General features: G+C 47.9%; 1 protein-coding gene across 1 annotated transcript; it reads left to right on the top strand.

The window, feature by feature from the left end:
* The first annotated feature begins 12,988 nt into the window (after window positions 1-12,988).
* LOC123141386 (GDSL esterase/lipase At2g04570) lies at window positions 12,989-14,268 on the top strand. Its single transcript, XM_044560552.1, has 2 exons — window positions 12,989-13,373; window positions 13,442-14,268. Exons 1-2 carry the CDS (start codon window positions 12,999-13,001, stop codon window positions 14,120-14,122), a joined length of 1,056 nt encoding a protein of 351 aa, XP_044416487.1. The 5' UTR covers window positions 12,989-12,998; the 3' UTR covers window positions 14,123-14,268.
* The last annotated feature ends 608 nt before the right edge of the window (window positions 14,269-14,876 follow it).

Here is a 14,876-nt window from a genome sequence, read left to right as displayed (position 1 = left end):
CTACAAGTCTAGCCTGTATGATTATGATTGCCTCTACGGACTAAACCCTCCGGTTTATATAGACACCGGAGGGGACTAGGGTTGTACAAAGTCGGTTATAGAGAAAGAAATCTTCATATCCGAACGCCAAGCTTGCCATCCACACCAAGGAGAGTTCCATCCGGACACGGGAAGAAGTCTTATGTCTTGTATCTTCATAGCCCATTAGTCCGGCCCATGTTACACAGCCCGGACGCCCGAGGACCCCTTCATCCAGGACTCCCTCAATCCAGTTGAGGACGAGGGAGAGTTTCGTCAGCACGACGGCATGGCGATGGTGATGATGAAGCTACCGGCGCAGGGCTTCGCCTAAGCACTATGATGATATGACCGGGGTGGTAAACTGTGGAGGGGGGCACCGCACACGGCTAAGAGAAGACTTGGTGTGCCTTTGGGGTACCCCCCCTCCCACGTATATAAAGGAGGGGGAAGAGGAGGCCGACCATAGAGGGGGCGCGCCAAGGGGGGGTCCTACTTGGACTCCCGGTCCAAGTAGGATTCGCCCCCCTTTCCTATTCCAGCTAGGAGAAGGAGGAAAGGAGGAAGAGGGGAGAAGGAAGGAGGGGGTGCCGCCCCCTCCTAGTCCAATTCAGACCAGCCCATGGGGGGGTGGCCACCCCTTGAGGCCCTTCTCTCCTTTCCCCTAAAGCCCATTAAGGCCCATTACTCTCCCGGGGGGTTCCGGTAACCTCCCGGTACTCCGGAAAAAACCTGAAACACATCGGAACCATTCCGGTGTCCGAATATAACCTTCCAATATATCGATCTTTACCTCTCGACCATTTTGAGACTCCTCGTCATGTCCGTGATCTCATCCGGGACTCTGAACAAACTTTGGTCATCAAATCACATAACTCATAATACAAATCGTCATCGAACGTTAAGCGTGCGGACCCTACGGGTTTGAGAACTATGTAGACATGACCGAGACACATCTCCGGTCAATAACCAATGGCGGAACTTGGATGCTCATATTGGTTCCTACATATTCTACGAAGATCTTTATCGGTCAAACCGCATGACAACATACGTTGTTCCCTTTGTCATCGGTATGTTACTTGCCCGAGATTCGATCGTCGGTATCCTCATACCTAGTTCAATCTCGTTGCCGGCAAGTCTCTTTACTCGTTCCGTAATGCATCATCCCGCAACTAAATCATTAGTCACATTGCTTGCAAGGCTTATAGTGATGCGCATTACCGAGAGGGCCTAGAGATACCTCTCCAATACACGGAGTGACAAATCTAATCTCAATCTATGCCAACTCAACAAACACCATCGGAGACACCTGTAGAGCACCTTTATAATCACCCAGTTACGTTGTGATGTTTGATAGCACACAAGGTGTTCCACCGGTATTCGGGAGTTGCATAATCTCATAGTCAGAGGAACATGTATAAGTCATGATGAAAGCAATAGCAATAAAACTGAACGATCAACATGCTAAGCTAACGGATGGGTCTGTCCATCACATCATTCTCCTAATGATGTGATCCCGTTAATCAAATGACAACACATGTCTATGGTCAGGAAACTTAACCATCTTTGATTAACGAACTAGTCAAGTAGAGGCATACTAGGGACACTCTGTTTTGTCTATGTATTCACACGTGTACTAAGTTTCCGGTTAATACGATTCTAGCATGAATAATAAACATTTATCATGATATAAAGAAATATAAATAACAACTTTATTATTGTCTCTAGGGCATATTTCCTTCAATCTCCCACTTGCACTAGAGTCAATAATCTAATTCACATCGTCATGTGATTTAACACCAATAGTTCACATCTGTATGTGATTAGTTCACATCTCCATGTGACTAACACCCAAAGGGTTTATTAGAGTCAATAATCTAGTTCACATCGCTATGTGATTAATACCCAAAGAGTACTAAGGTGTGATCATGTTTTGCTTGTGAGAGAAGTTTAGTCAACGGGTCTGCCACATTTAGAGCCGCTTGTATTTTGCAAATTTTCTATGTCTACAATGCTCTGCACGGAGCTACTCTAGCTAACTGCTCCCATTTTCAATATGTATCCAGATTGAGACTTAGAGTCATCCGGATCAGTGTCAAAGCTTGCATCGACGTAACCCTTTACGACAAACTTTTTGTCACCTCCATAACCGAGAAACATGTCCTTATTCAACTAAAGATAATTTTGACCGTTGTTCAGTGATCCACTCCTGGATCACTATTGTACCCTCTTGCCAAACTCGTGGTGAGGTACACAATAGGTCATGTACATAGCATAGCATACTTTATAGAACCTATGACTGAGGCATAGGGAATGACTTTTCATTCTCTTTCTATTTTCTGACGTGGTCGGGTTTTGAGTCTTTACTCAACTTCACACCTTGCAACACAGGCAAGAACTCCTTCTTTGACTGTTCCATTTTGAACTACTTCAAAAACTTGTCAAGGTATGTACTCATTGAAAAAAGTTATCAAGCGTCTTGATCTATATCCATAGATCTTGATGCTCAATATGTAAGCAGCTTTACCGAGGTCTTTCTTTGAAAAAATCCTTTCAAACACTCCTTTATGCTTTCCAGAAAATTCTACATCATTTCCGATCAACCATATGTCATTCACATATACTTATCAGAAAGGCTGTAGTGCTCCCACTCACTTTCTCGTAAATACAGGCTTCACCGCAAGTCTGTATAAAACTATATGCTTTCATCAACTCAGCAAAGCGTATATTCCAACTCCGAGATGCTTGCACCAGTTCATAGATGGATCGCCGGAGCTTGCACACTTTGTTAGCACCTTTAGGATTCACAAAATCTTCTGGTTGCATCATATACAACTCTTCTTTAATAAATCCATTAAGGAATGCAGTTTTGACATCCATTTGCCAGATTTCATAAAATGTGGCAATTGCTAACATGGTTCGGACATACATTTAAGCATCGATAGAAGTGAGAAAATCCCATCGTAGTCAACACCTTGGACTTGTCCAAAACCTTTTGCGACAATTCGAGCTTTGTAGATAGTAACACTACTATCAGCGTCTGTCTTCCTCTTGAAGATCCATTTATTCTCAATGGCTCGCCGATCATCCGGCAAGTCAATCAAAGTCCATACTTTGTTCTCATACATGGATCCCATCTCAGATTTCATAGCCTCAAGCCATTTCGCGGAATCTGGGCTTATCATCGCTTCCTCATAGTTCGTAGGTTCGTCATGGTCTAGTAACTTGATTTTCAGAATAGGATTACCGTACCACTCTGGTGCAGAACGTGCTCTGGTTGACCTACGAGGTTCGGTAGTAACTTGATCTGAAGTTTCATCATCATTATCATTAGCTTCCTCACTAATTGGTGTAGGCATCACTGGAACTGATTTCTGTGATGAACCACTTTCCAATTTGGGAGAAGGTACAATTACCTCATCAAGTTCTACTTTCCTCCCACTCACTTCTTTCGAGAGAAAACTCCTTCTCTAGAAAGGATCCATTCTAAGCAACTGATATCTTACCTTCGGATTTGTGATAGAAGGTGTACCCAACAGTTTCCTTTGGGTATCCTATGAATATGCATTTCTCCGATTTGGGTTCGAGCTTATCAGGTTGAAACTTTTTCACATAAGCATCGCCACCCCAAACTTTAAGAAACGACAACTTAGGTTTCTTGTCAAACCACAGTTCATATGGTGTCGTCTCAACTGGTTTAGATGATGCCCTATTTAACGTGGATGCAACTGTCTCTAATGCATAACCCCAAAATGATAGTGGTAAATCGGTAAGAGACATCATAGATCGCACCATATCTAATAAAGTATGGTTATGATTTTCGGACACACCATTACGCTGTGGTGTTCCAGGTGGCGTGAGTTGCGAAACTATTCCACATTGTTTCAAATGAAGACCAAACTCGTAACTCAAATATTCGTCTCCACGATCAGATCGTAGAAACTTTATTTTCTTGTTACGATGATTTTCCACTTTACTCTAAAATTCTTTGAACTTTTCAAATGTTTCAGACTTATGTTTCATCAAGTAGATATACCCATATCTGCTCAAATCATCTGTGAAGGTCAGAAAATAATGATACCCGCTGCGAGCCTTAACACTCATCGGACCGCATACATCAGTATGTATTATTTCCAATAATTCAGTTGCTCGCTCCATTGTTCCGGAGAACAGAGTCTTAGTCATCTTGCCCATGAGGCATGGTTCACAAGCATCAAGTGATTCCAAAAGCCCATCAGCATGGAGTTTCTTCATGCGCTTTACACCAATATGACCTAAACAGCAGTGCCACAAATAAGTTGCACTATCATTATTAACTTTGCATCTTTTGGCTTCAATATTATGAATATGTGTATCACTACGATCGAGATTCAATAAACCATTTATATTGAGTGTATGACCATATAAGGTTTTATTCGTGTAAATAGAACAACAATTATTCTTTGACTTAAATGAATAACCGTATTGCAATAAACATGATCCAATCATATTCATGCTCAATGCAAACACCAAATAACATTTATTTTAGGTTCAACACTAATACCGAAGGTAAAGGGAGTGTGCAATGGTGGTCTTATCAACCTTGGAATCACTTCCAACACACATCATCACCTCGCCCTTAACTAGTCTCTGTTTATTTTGCAACTCCCATTTCGAGTTACTACTCTTAGCAACTGAATCAAATACTGAGGGGTTGCTATAAACACTAGTAAAGTACACATCAATAACATGTATATCAAATATACCTTTGTTCACTTTGCCATCCTTCTTATCCGGCAAGTATCTAGGGCAGTTCCACTTCCACTAACCATTTCCTTTGCAGTAGAAGCACTCAGTTTCTGGCTTGGGTCTAGCTTTGGGCTTCTTCATGGGAGTGGCAACTTTCTGGTCATTCCTTTTGAAGTTTCCATTTCTTTCCCTTGCCCTTTATCTTGAAACTAGTGGTCTTGTTAACCATCAACACTTGATGCTATTTCCTGATTTCTACCTTCGCCGATTTCAACATCGCGAAGAGCTCAGGAATCGTTTTCGTCATCCCTTGCATATTATAGTTCATCACGAAGTTCCAGTAACTTGGTGATAATGACTAGAGAACTCTGTCAATCATTATCTTATCTACAAGATTAACTCTCACTTGATTCAAGTGATTGTAGTACTCAGACATTCTGAGCACATGCTCACTGGTTGAGCTATTCTCCTCCATCTTGTAGGCAAAGTACTTGTCAGAGGTCTCATACCTCTCGACATGAGCATGAGACTGAAATACCATTTCATCTCTTGGAACATCTCATATGCTCCGTGGCGTTCAAAACGTTTTTGAAGTCCCGGTTCTAAGCCGTAAAGCATGGTGCACTAAACTATCAACTAGTCACCATACCGAGCTTTGTCAAACGTTAATAACGTCTGCATCTGCTCCTGCAATAGGTCTGTCACCTAGTGGTGCATCAAGGACATAATTCTTCTTTGAAGCAATGAGGATAATCCTCATATCACGGACCCAGTCCGCATCATTGCTACTATCATCTTTCAACTTATTTTTCTCTAGGAACATATCAAAAATAAACAGGGAGCGACATCGCAAGCTATTTATCTACAACATAGATATGCAAATACTATCAGGACTAAGTTCATGATAAATTAAGTTCAATTAATCATATTACTTAAGAACTCCAACTTAGATAGACATCCCTCTAGTCATCTAAATGATCACGTGATCCATATCAAATAAACCATGTCCGATCATCACGTGAGATGGAGTAGTTTTCAATGGTTAACATCTCTATGTTGATCATATCTACTATATGATTCACGTTCGAGCTTTCGGTCTCAGTGTTCCGAGGCCATATCTGCATATGCTAGGCTCGTCAAGTTTAACCCGAGTATTCTGCACATGCAAAACTGGCTTGCACCCGTTGTATGTGAACATAGAGCTTATCACACCCGATCATCACGTGGTGTCTCGGCACGACGAACTGTCGCAACGGTGCATACTCAGGGAGAACACTTATACCTTGAATTTTAGTGAGGGATTATCTTATAATGCTACCGCCGTACTAAGCAAAATAAGATGCATAAAGGATAAACATCACATGCAATCAAAATATGTGACATGATATGGCCATCATCATCTTGTGCCTTTGATCTCCATCTCCAAAGCACCGTCATGATCTCCATCATCACCGGCTTGACACCTTGATCTCCATTGTAGCATCGTTGTCGTCTCGCCAACTATTGCTTCTACGACTATCGCTACCGCTTAGTGATAAAGTAAAGCAATTACATGGCGATTGCATTTCATACAATAAAGCGACAACCATAAGGTCCTGCCAGTTGCCGATAACTTTTACAAAACATGATCATCTCATACAACAATTTATATCTCATCACGTCTTTGACCATATCACATCACAACATGCCCTACAAAAACAAGTTAGACGCCCTCTACTTTGTTATTGCAAGTTTTACGTGGCTGCTATGGGCTTCTAGCAAGAACCGTTCTTACCTACGCATTAAAACCACAACGATTTTTCATCAAGTGTGCTGTTTTAACCTTCAACAAGGATCGGCCGTAGTCAAACTCGATTCAACTAAAGTTGGAGAAACTGACACCCGCTAGCCACCTGTGTGCGAAGCACATCGGTAGAACTAGTCTCATGAACGCGGTCATGTAATGTCGGTCCGGGATGCTTCATCCAACAATACCGCCGAATCAAAGTAAGACGTTGGTGGTAAGCAGTATGACTATTATCGCCCACAACTCATTGTGTTCTACTCGTGCATATAACATCTACGCATAGACCTCGCTCGGATGCCACTGTTGGGGAACGTAGTATTTCAAAAAGAAAAATCTACGATCACACAAGATCTATCTAGGAGAAGCATAGCAACAAGCGGGGAGAGTGTGTCCACGTACCCTCATAGAGCGAAAGCGAAAGCGTTTAGTAACGCGGTTGATGTAGTCGAACGTCTTTGCGATCCAACCGATCCAAGCACCGAATGTATGGCACCTCTGTGTTCAGCACACGTTCAGCACGATGACGATCCTCGAGCTCTTGATCCAGTTGAGGATGAGGGAGAGTTCCGTCAGCACGACAACGTGGCGACGGTGATGATGAAGCTACCGGCGCAGGGCTTCGCCCAAGCACTACGGATATATGACCGGGGTAGTAAACTGTGGAGGGGGGCACCGCACACGGCTAAGAGAAGACTTGGTGTGCCTTTGGGGTGCCCCCCTCCCACGTATATAAAGGTGGGGGGAAGAGGAGACTGGCCCTAGAGGGGGTGCGCCAAGGGGGAAAGTCCTACTTGGACTCCCGGTCCAAGTAGGATTCGTCCCCCCCCCTTTCATATTCCAACTAGGAGAAGGAGGGAAGGAGGAAGAGGGGAGAAGGGAGGGGGGGCGCCGCCCCCTCCTAGTCCAATTCGGACCAGCCCATGGGGGGGCGCGGCCACCCCTTGAGGCCCTTCTCTCCTTTCCCCTAAAGCCCATTAAGGCCCATTACTCTCCCGGGGGGTCCCGGTAACCTCCCGGTACTCCAAAAAATACCCGAAACACATCGGAACCATTCCGGTGTCTGAATATAACCTTCCAATATATCGATCTTTACCTCTCGACCATTTCAAGACTCCTCGTCATGTCTGTGATCTCATCCGGGACTCCGAACAAACTTCTGTCATCAAATCACATAACTCATAATACAAATCGTCATCGAACGTTAAGCATGCGGACCCTACGGGTTCGAGAACTATGTAGACATGACCGAGACACATCTCTGGTCAATAACCAATAGCGGAAACTGGATGCTCACATTGGTTCCTACATATTCTACGAAGATCTTTATCGGTCAAACAGCATAACAACATACGTTGTTCCCTTTGTCATCGGTATGTTACTTGCCCGAGATTCGATCGTCGGTATCCTCATACCTAGTTCAATCTCGTTGCTGGCAAGTCTCTTTACTCGTTCCGTAATGCATCATCCCGCAACTAACTCCTTAGTCACATTGCTTGCAAGGCTTATAGTGATGGGCATTATCGAGAGGGCCCAGAGATACCTCTCCGATACACGGAGTGACAAATCCTAATCTCGATCTATGCCAACTCAACAAACACCATCGGAGACACCTTTATAGCATCTTTATAATCACCCAGTTACGTTGTGACGTTTGATAGCACACAAGGTGTTCCTCCGATATTTGGGAGTTGCATAATCTCATAGTCAGAGGAACATGTATAAGTCATGATGAAAGCAATAGCAATAAAACTGAACGATCAACATGCTAAGCTAACGGATGGGTCTTGTCCATCACATCATTCTCCTAATGATGTGATCCCGTTCATCAAATGACAACACATGTCTATGGTCAGGAAACTTAACCATCTTTGATTAACGAGCTAGTCAAGTTGAGGCATACTAGGGACACTCTGTTTTGTCTATGTATTCACACATGTACTAAGTTTCCGGTTAATACAATTCTAGCATGAATAATAAACATTTATCATGATGTAAGGAAATATAAATAACAACTTTATTATTGCCTCTAGGGCATATTTCCTTCAACGAGATGTTGCAGTCGGGTGTCATTGCTCACAACATGAGTCTGTACGCCGCCCCGGTCCTGCTTGTGAAGAAAAAGGACGGGAGCTGGCGCTTCTATGTCGACTTTCACCGCGTGAATTTTACCACTGTGAAGAACAAATTTCCACTACCAATTGTGGACGAACTTCTGGACAAGCTCGCGGGAGCGCAATACTTTTCGAAGATTGATCTACGCGCGGGGTATCACCAGATTCGTATGTGCGAGGAGGATGAAGCAAAAACTACTTTCAAAACCCACCACGGGCACTACCACTTCAGGGTGATGCCGTTTGGCCTCTGCAACGCACCGGCCACATTCCAATGCCTGATGAACAACATATTTGGTCGCTATGTCCGTAAGTTCACCATCATTTTCCTTGATGACATATTGGTCTTCAATATTGACTTGCAGGAACATGAACAACATCTGCGCCTCACGCTTGAGTTGCTCTGCGAGCACCAACTATTCGCCAAGGCATCAAAGTGTTCGTTCGCCCAGAAGAGCATCGAGTACCTGGGACACGTCATTTCCAGGGACGGGGTCACCACTGACATAAGCAAGACGAGCGCCATGCAAGCCTGGCCCGTGCCCTCCACACCAACCGAACTGCGGGGTTTCCTCGGCCTCACCGGCTATGACCGCAAGTTCTTCCCGCACTACGGCATCATCGCGAAGCCTCTCACCCAGCTCCTGACCAAGAAATGATTCGAGTGGAGCGACAAGGCCCAGCGGGCGTTCGACATGCTCAAACAAGCCATGGTGAGCACACCAGTGCTGGCGCTTCCGGATTTCACACGCCCCTTCGCCATCGAGACCGACGCATGCCACACGGGTGTGGACGCGGTGCTCACCCAGGACGGCCACCCCGTCGCCTACCTCAGCAAGGCCCTAGGGTGCGGAACCAGAAGTTGTCGACATACAAGAAGGAATTCCTGGCCGTCATGATGGCCATCGACAAGTGGAGGCCCTATCTGCAGCGCGCCCCATTCGAGATCGTCACCGACCACAAGAGCCTCTGCGCTCAGCGATCAGCAACTAGTGACTGAGCTGCAGTGCAAGGCCATATCCAAGATGGTGGGCCTGCAATTCACCTTCCGGTACAAGAAGGGCGTCGACAACGACGCCGCAGATGCACTCTCCAGGGTTGGACACCTGCTGGCGCTCGACGCGCTTTAGGTCTGCCAGCCACAATGGTTGCAAGAGGTCGCCAATTCCTACAAGACTGACCCAAACTCGCAAGAACTGCTGGCCAAGCTGGCGGTCACCACCTCAGATGACCAAGGACACACACTTCAGAACGGCGTGATCCGGCAGCGCGGGCTTCTATGGATTGGGGCCAATTCCGCGCTGCAGACCAAGCTCGTCGCAGCTCTTCACCACAATGCTGTCGGTGGCCACTCGGGCGCCACGGCCACGTACCATCGCGTCCGGAAGCTGTTCGCCTGGTCGGGCCTAAAACACGTCGTGGATGATTTTGTCAAGCAGTGCGCCATCTGTCAACATGCCAAGCACGAGCGCACACACCCCGCAGGCAAGCTCCAACCTCTACCAATCCCCACCGAACCATGGCACGATCTGACCATGGATTTCGTCGAGGGGCTGCCCAAGTCCGAGGGGTCTGACGCCATCATGGTCGTGGTCGATCGCCTGACCAAGTATGCGCACTTCATTCCGCTCCATCATCCCTTCACCGCTGCCCAAGTTGCCCGTGCGTTCTGGGAACATGTCATCAACCTGCACGGTGTTCCTCACTCCATCGTCTCGGACCGCGACAAGATCTTCACCAGCGCCATGTGGCGCGAATTGCTCGCCGCCGCCGGAACCAAACTAGTCTACTCCACGGCGTACCACCCGCAAACTGATGGCCAGACGGAGCGCATCAACCAGTGCCTCGAGATGTACCTGCGGTGCGCGGTGCATGACATGCCGCGACAGTGGCGCAAGTGGCTTCCCGCGGCAGAGTTCTGGTACAACTCCGCCCCCACTCTTCGCTCAAGTGCTCCCCGTTCAAGGCGCTGTACGGCAAGGAACCAAATCTGGGCGGCAGACAATAGCTGAGCTCCACCCTGCAAGACCAGGCAGCACCGCCAGAGCTGGACTGGACCGCGCACACAGAGATGATGCGCGCCCAGCTCGCGCGCGCCCAAGCTCGCTTCAAGAAACAAGCCGACTGCCACCGCGTTGAACGCGCCTTCGACGTCGGTGAACAAGTTCTTCTCAAGCTGCAGCCGTATGCGCAATCATCCGTCGCTAACCGCCCCGTGCCGCAAGCTCTCCTACAAGTTCTTCGGCCCTTTTGAGGTGACAGAGCGGATTGGATCACTGGCTTATCGCCTGCAGCTGCCTCCAGACAGCCGCATCCACTCGGTATTCCATGTCTCCCAGCTCAAGCCTTTCACCCCGAACTACGCTCCAGTCTTCGCGGAGCTGCCTCGAGTGCCCGACCTCACCGGTGGAGAAGCTGAGCCCGTGGCCATCCTGGAGCGGAGGATGATGAAGAAAGGAGATGCACCTGTCATGCAACTGCGTGTTCAGTGGGCCAACATGCCGCCATCAGCCACCACTTGGGAGGACTACGACGTTCTTCGCCAACGCTACCCATCAGCCTGTATCTGGGAAGGAGCTCCATCTTAAGAGGAGGACAATGTCGCACCTACTGATGCTAATACAGCATCAGCAACGGGCTGAACAAGTGCAGTTCACTATTCAGATAACTGAATTGCAACGGTGTGTGTTTCGGCCCTTGGCCAGTGTGTGCGTGTGTGGGCCGGAGGCCGTGTAAGGGCAGCCCATGAGGGGTCAGCTACTTATGTGCGAGACACCGATAAGATCAGCAATGTGTGATGAATGCAATCCTTTCCCTTCCTCCAAGTCTCTCCCTCACCTACTCTGCTTCTCTCCTTCCTCACCCAAATTCCTAGATCGAGATCCAGGGCATTACAGGGGTCACCAGGCAGAAAGACATTTTACTTTCCGCTCCGCCTATAGAATGCTAGTCACAACGAAGCAAATAGATAAGCATGGTTGGAGGGACGGGCTTGAGATAGTCGAAGGGAGCAGAAGTCATGGAGTAAACTATGGAACGTGAAATGCGCTATCAAAGGTCAAGGTTTTCCTCTCGCGGTTAGCACAATGTTCGTTTCCTACAACTGACGTGGTGCATCATAGAAACATGTCCATTACTTTTTGTTGTGCGATCTGTGGGGGCGAGGATTCTTGGACGCATTCATTAACATTATGCTCTATGACACGTTGCGTGTGGGCTTTATCTGATTTAGAGCTTGTTGATCACATGTTGTCCTCAGCGGAGCTTGATGTGAGAAACTGGATTTTCTCTATGATAGAAGTTTTAACACATGTGGAGTTCACCAAACGGTTGTAACTCTATGTGCAATCTGCTCAGTGTGTTGTAAATTGATTCATGAAGGCGAACACTAAAGGTCCAATGTCTACGCACATGTTCATTACGAGATTTCTATCAAATCTTGAGCTCACAAATCCTGTGAAAAATCAGGCACCAACTAGGATCATGCATGCAACTCAAGTGAGAGCTTGGATTCCGCCTCTAGTGGCACTGTAAAAATTAATGTAGATGGTGCAATGAGCAGAAGTGGAAAGATAGGGGCAGTCAGTGCAGTTTGTCTGATGGTATAGGAGTTTATGTAGGTTCTTCTGCTTTGGTCCTTCCTGGGATGGTTGAGCCGGCTACTCTTGAAGCTCTGGCTTGTCGTGAATTTCTTGGCCTAGCAAAAGACCGCGTGCTTCAGCGGATAAAGATCGCTTCGGATTGTAAGTTAGTTATTGATATCAACAAAGGTACTTTAGGACCCATTAGTTCAATGATCAACAGGACGATGATTGATTTTGAATCCTGTCGATGATCTAAAAAAAATTTGAATCCTGTCCTTTTGCTCATGAAGGGCGTCTCTTCAATATGGAGGCGCACAATTTAGCGAAACATGGTTTTAACTTAGAAGAGCGTCGCCACCTGTGGCTTATTAACCCGCATGATGCAAATGTAATTCCTGTAAACTTGATGAATGATCAATAGAAGCATGTTTCCCCTAAAAAAACACTCTCCAACCAATCATGACCCTACTTGAACAGGATCTGTCCTATAGCATCGTAACGCTGCATCCTGGCTAATGAAGAGGGTTTCCTGACAGGCTCCATTTTTCATTTCCACATATTTATTTTGCGGGGATTTCCACTTTATTTTTTGCCCGGTAAAACAGACAAATGGAAGCTTCCATGCGTTAAACTAGCAGCAGTTGTGACTCTGAGCATAGCTCAGTCTCCAGTAGCTCGCCCACTGCGAGAAAGGCGCAAATGGCCATCGATGAAAAGGCCACGAATCTGCAGAGGAAGAATCCGCAACGAAAATATATGTTGTACACAAACATGTCCATGCGACGTTACGCGCCTATCATCGTCCTGCAGCTGTGCATCCTCTCGGGCGAGCCGGCGGCTGCCAAGGTCCCGGCGCTCCTCGTATTGGGCGACTCCACCGTCGACACGGGAAACAACAACTACATCTCCACGGTCGTCAGGAGCGACTTCGCGCCCTACGGCCGCGACCTCCGGCTGGGGAATGGCCAACCCACGGGCCGCTTCTCCAACGGCCGTCTCACCGTGGACTTCATCTCCGAGGCGTTCGGCCTGCCGCCGCTGGTGCCGCCCTACCTCGACCCGAGCGCCAACATGAGCAGCCTCGCCTCAGGCGCATGCTTCGCCTCCGCCGGCGCCGGATACGACAATGCCACGTCTGATCTTATGGTAAGCCATCGTCAAGAGGATCGTAATTAAGCATTCGTATGCTATTGGCTCACATGAAGTCGTTACAGTCCGTGCTCACGATTTGGAAGGAACTGGATTACTTCAAGGAGTACGCGGCCAAGCTCAGGAGCTTCCAGGGAGAAGACAAGGCGCGGGAGACGCTCACGGAGGCGCTCTACCTCGTCAGCATGGGCACCAACGACTTCCTGGAGAACTACTACGCCGTGCCACACGGTAACGCGGCGAAGTACCCCACGGCGTCGGCGTACGGCGGCTACGTGCTCAGCGTCGCGGAGTCGTTTGTGCGCGCGCTGCACGCGCTCGGCGCGCGCAAGATCGACCTAAACGGGATGCCGCCCATGGGCTGCCTCCCGATGGAGCGCGCCTTGGGCGGCGCGTGCACCGAGGAGTACAACGCCGTCGCGGAGGACTACAACGCCGGCCTCCGCGCGGTGATCGACCGGCTCAATGGTGAGCTCGGCGGCGCGAGGATCGTCTACGGCGACGTCTACGGCCCCGTCAGCGACGCGCTCGCGCACCCTACGTCGTACGGGCTGGAGAACGTGGAAGCCGGGTGCTGCGGCGCCACGGGGCGGTTCGAGATGGGGTACCTGTGCAACGCGCGGAACCCGCTGACGTGCGCGGACGCCGGCAAGTTCGCCTTCTGGGACGCCATCCACCCCACGGAGCGCCTCCACCGCGCCCTCGCCGACGCCAAGATGAACACCACGCTCCACGTCTTCCTATGATTCGTCCGTCTGCTGCTGTGTGCTCGCAGCACATCGAATCATCAAATGTGATCGTTCTTTTATGCGGTCGGTCTTAATTTAAGTGTGCGTGTGCCAACAGGGCAACGTATCAGCTATCAAGGTGAAAAAACACATATTTGTTTTTCTATAGTTGATCATATTTTTCACCCCGTATTCTTTCATTTTTGATAGGGATTTTTTAATGCAAAAAGGCCGAAAGCAATATATTAAGTGTCACAGTCCTTACAAACGCTCTCACAGAAAAGAAGCTTACATCCAAATTCTTATTTTTTTAGAACGAAGACGCTAGAGACGTCCGGCTTTAACTGAATAAAACCCAAAACAGGCAGCGTACATGAGAATAAAGTCTTACAACGCATCAGACACCCTCAAAAGATCGAGCGAGGCGAGGGGAGCAAGTTTTGGATTTCAAAGCCGTAGCCGGCTGAAACAGAACATGCAGGCTCGCGGTGATGATGCCAAAAGATGCCTCACATCCCTACGGAGGCGGCGCAGGAGCTCTTGCCAAAGCGTAGACCTGACGAAGACGAGCAAGAGCAAGCTGCAGGAGATCAGCGTCTTGGCGCCTTCCCAACGGCGCCCACTGCTGCAAGAAGATGACGCATTTGAAAATCACGTCAGCAGGATGAGAGGGGAAGGATCCCTCAATAGTAAGTTTGTTCCTGATATGCCAAAGTGCCCAGAGTAACGCCCCCACGCAACACCACATGACACGTCGGGCGGTACCACTAAC

Source organism: Triticum aestivum, chromosome 6D, assembly GCF_018294505.1.
Source record: "Triticum aestivum cultivar Chinese Spring chromosome 6D, IWGSC CS RefSeq v2.1, whole genome shotgun sequence".
Lineage (NCBI taxonomy): Eukaryota > Viridiplantae > Streptophyta > Magnoliopsida > Poales > Poaceae > Triticum > Triticum aestivum.
This window is presented reverse-complemented; position numbering and strand designations above follow the sequence as displayed.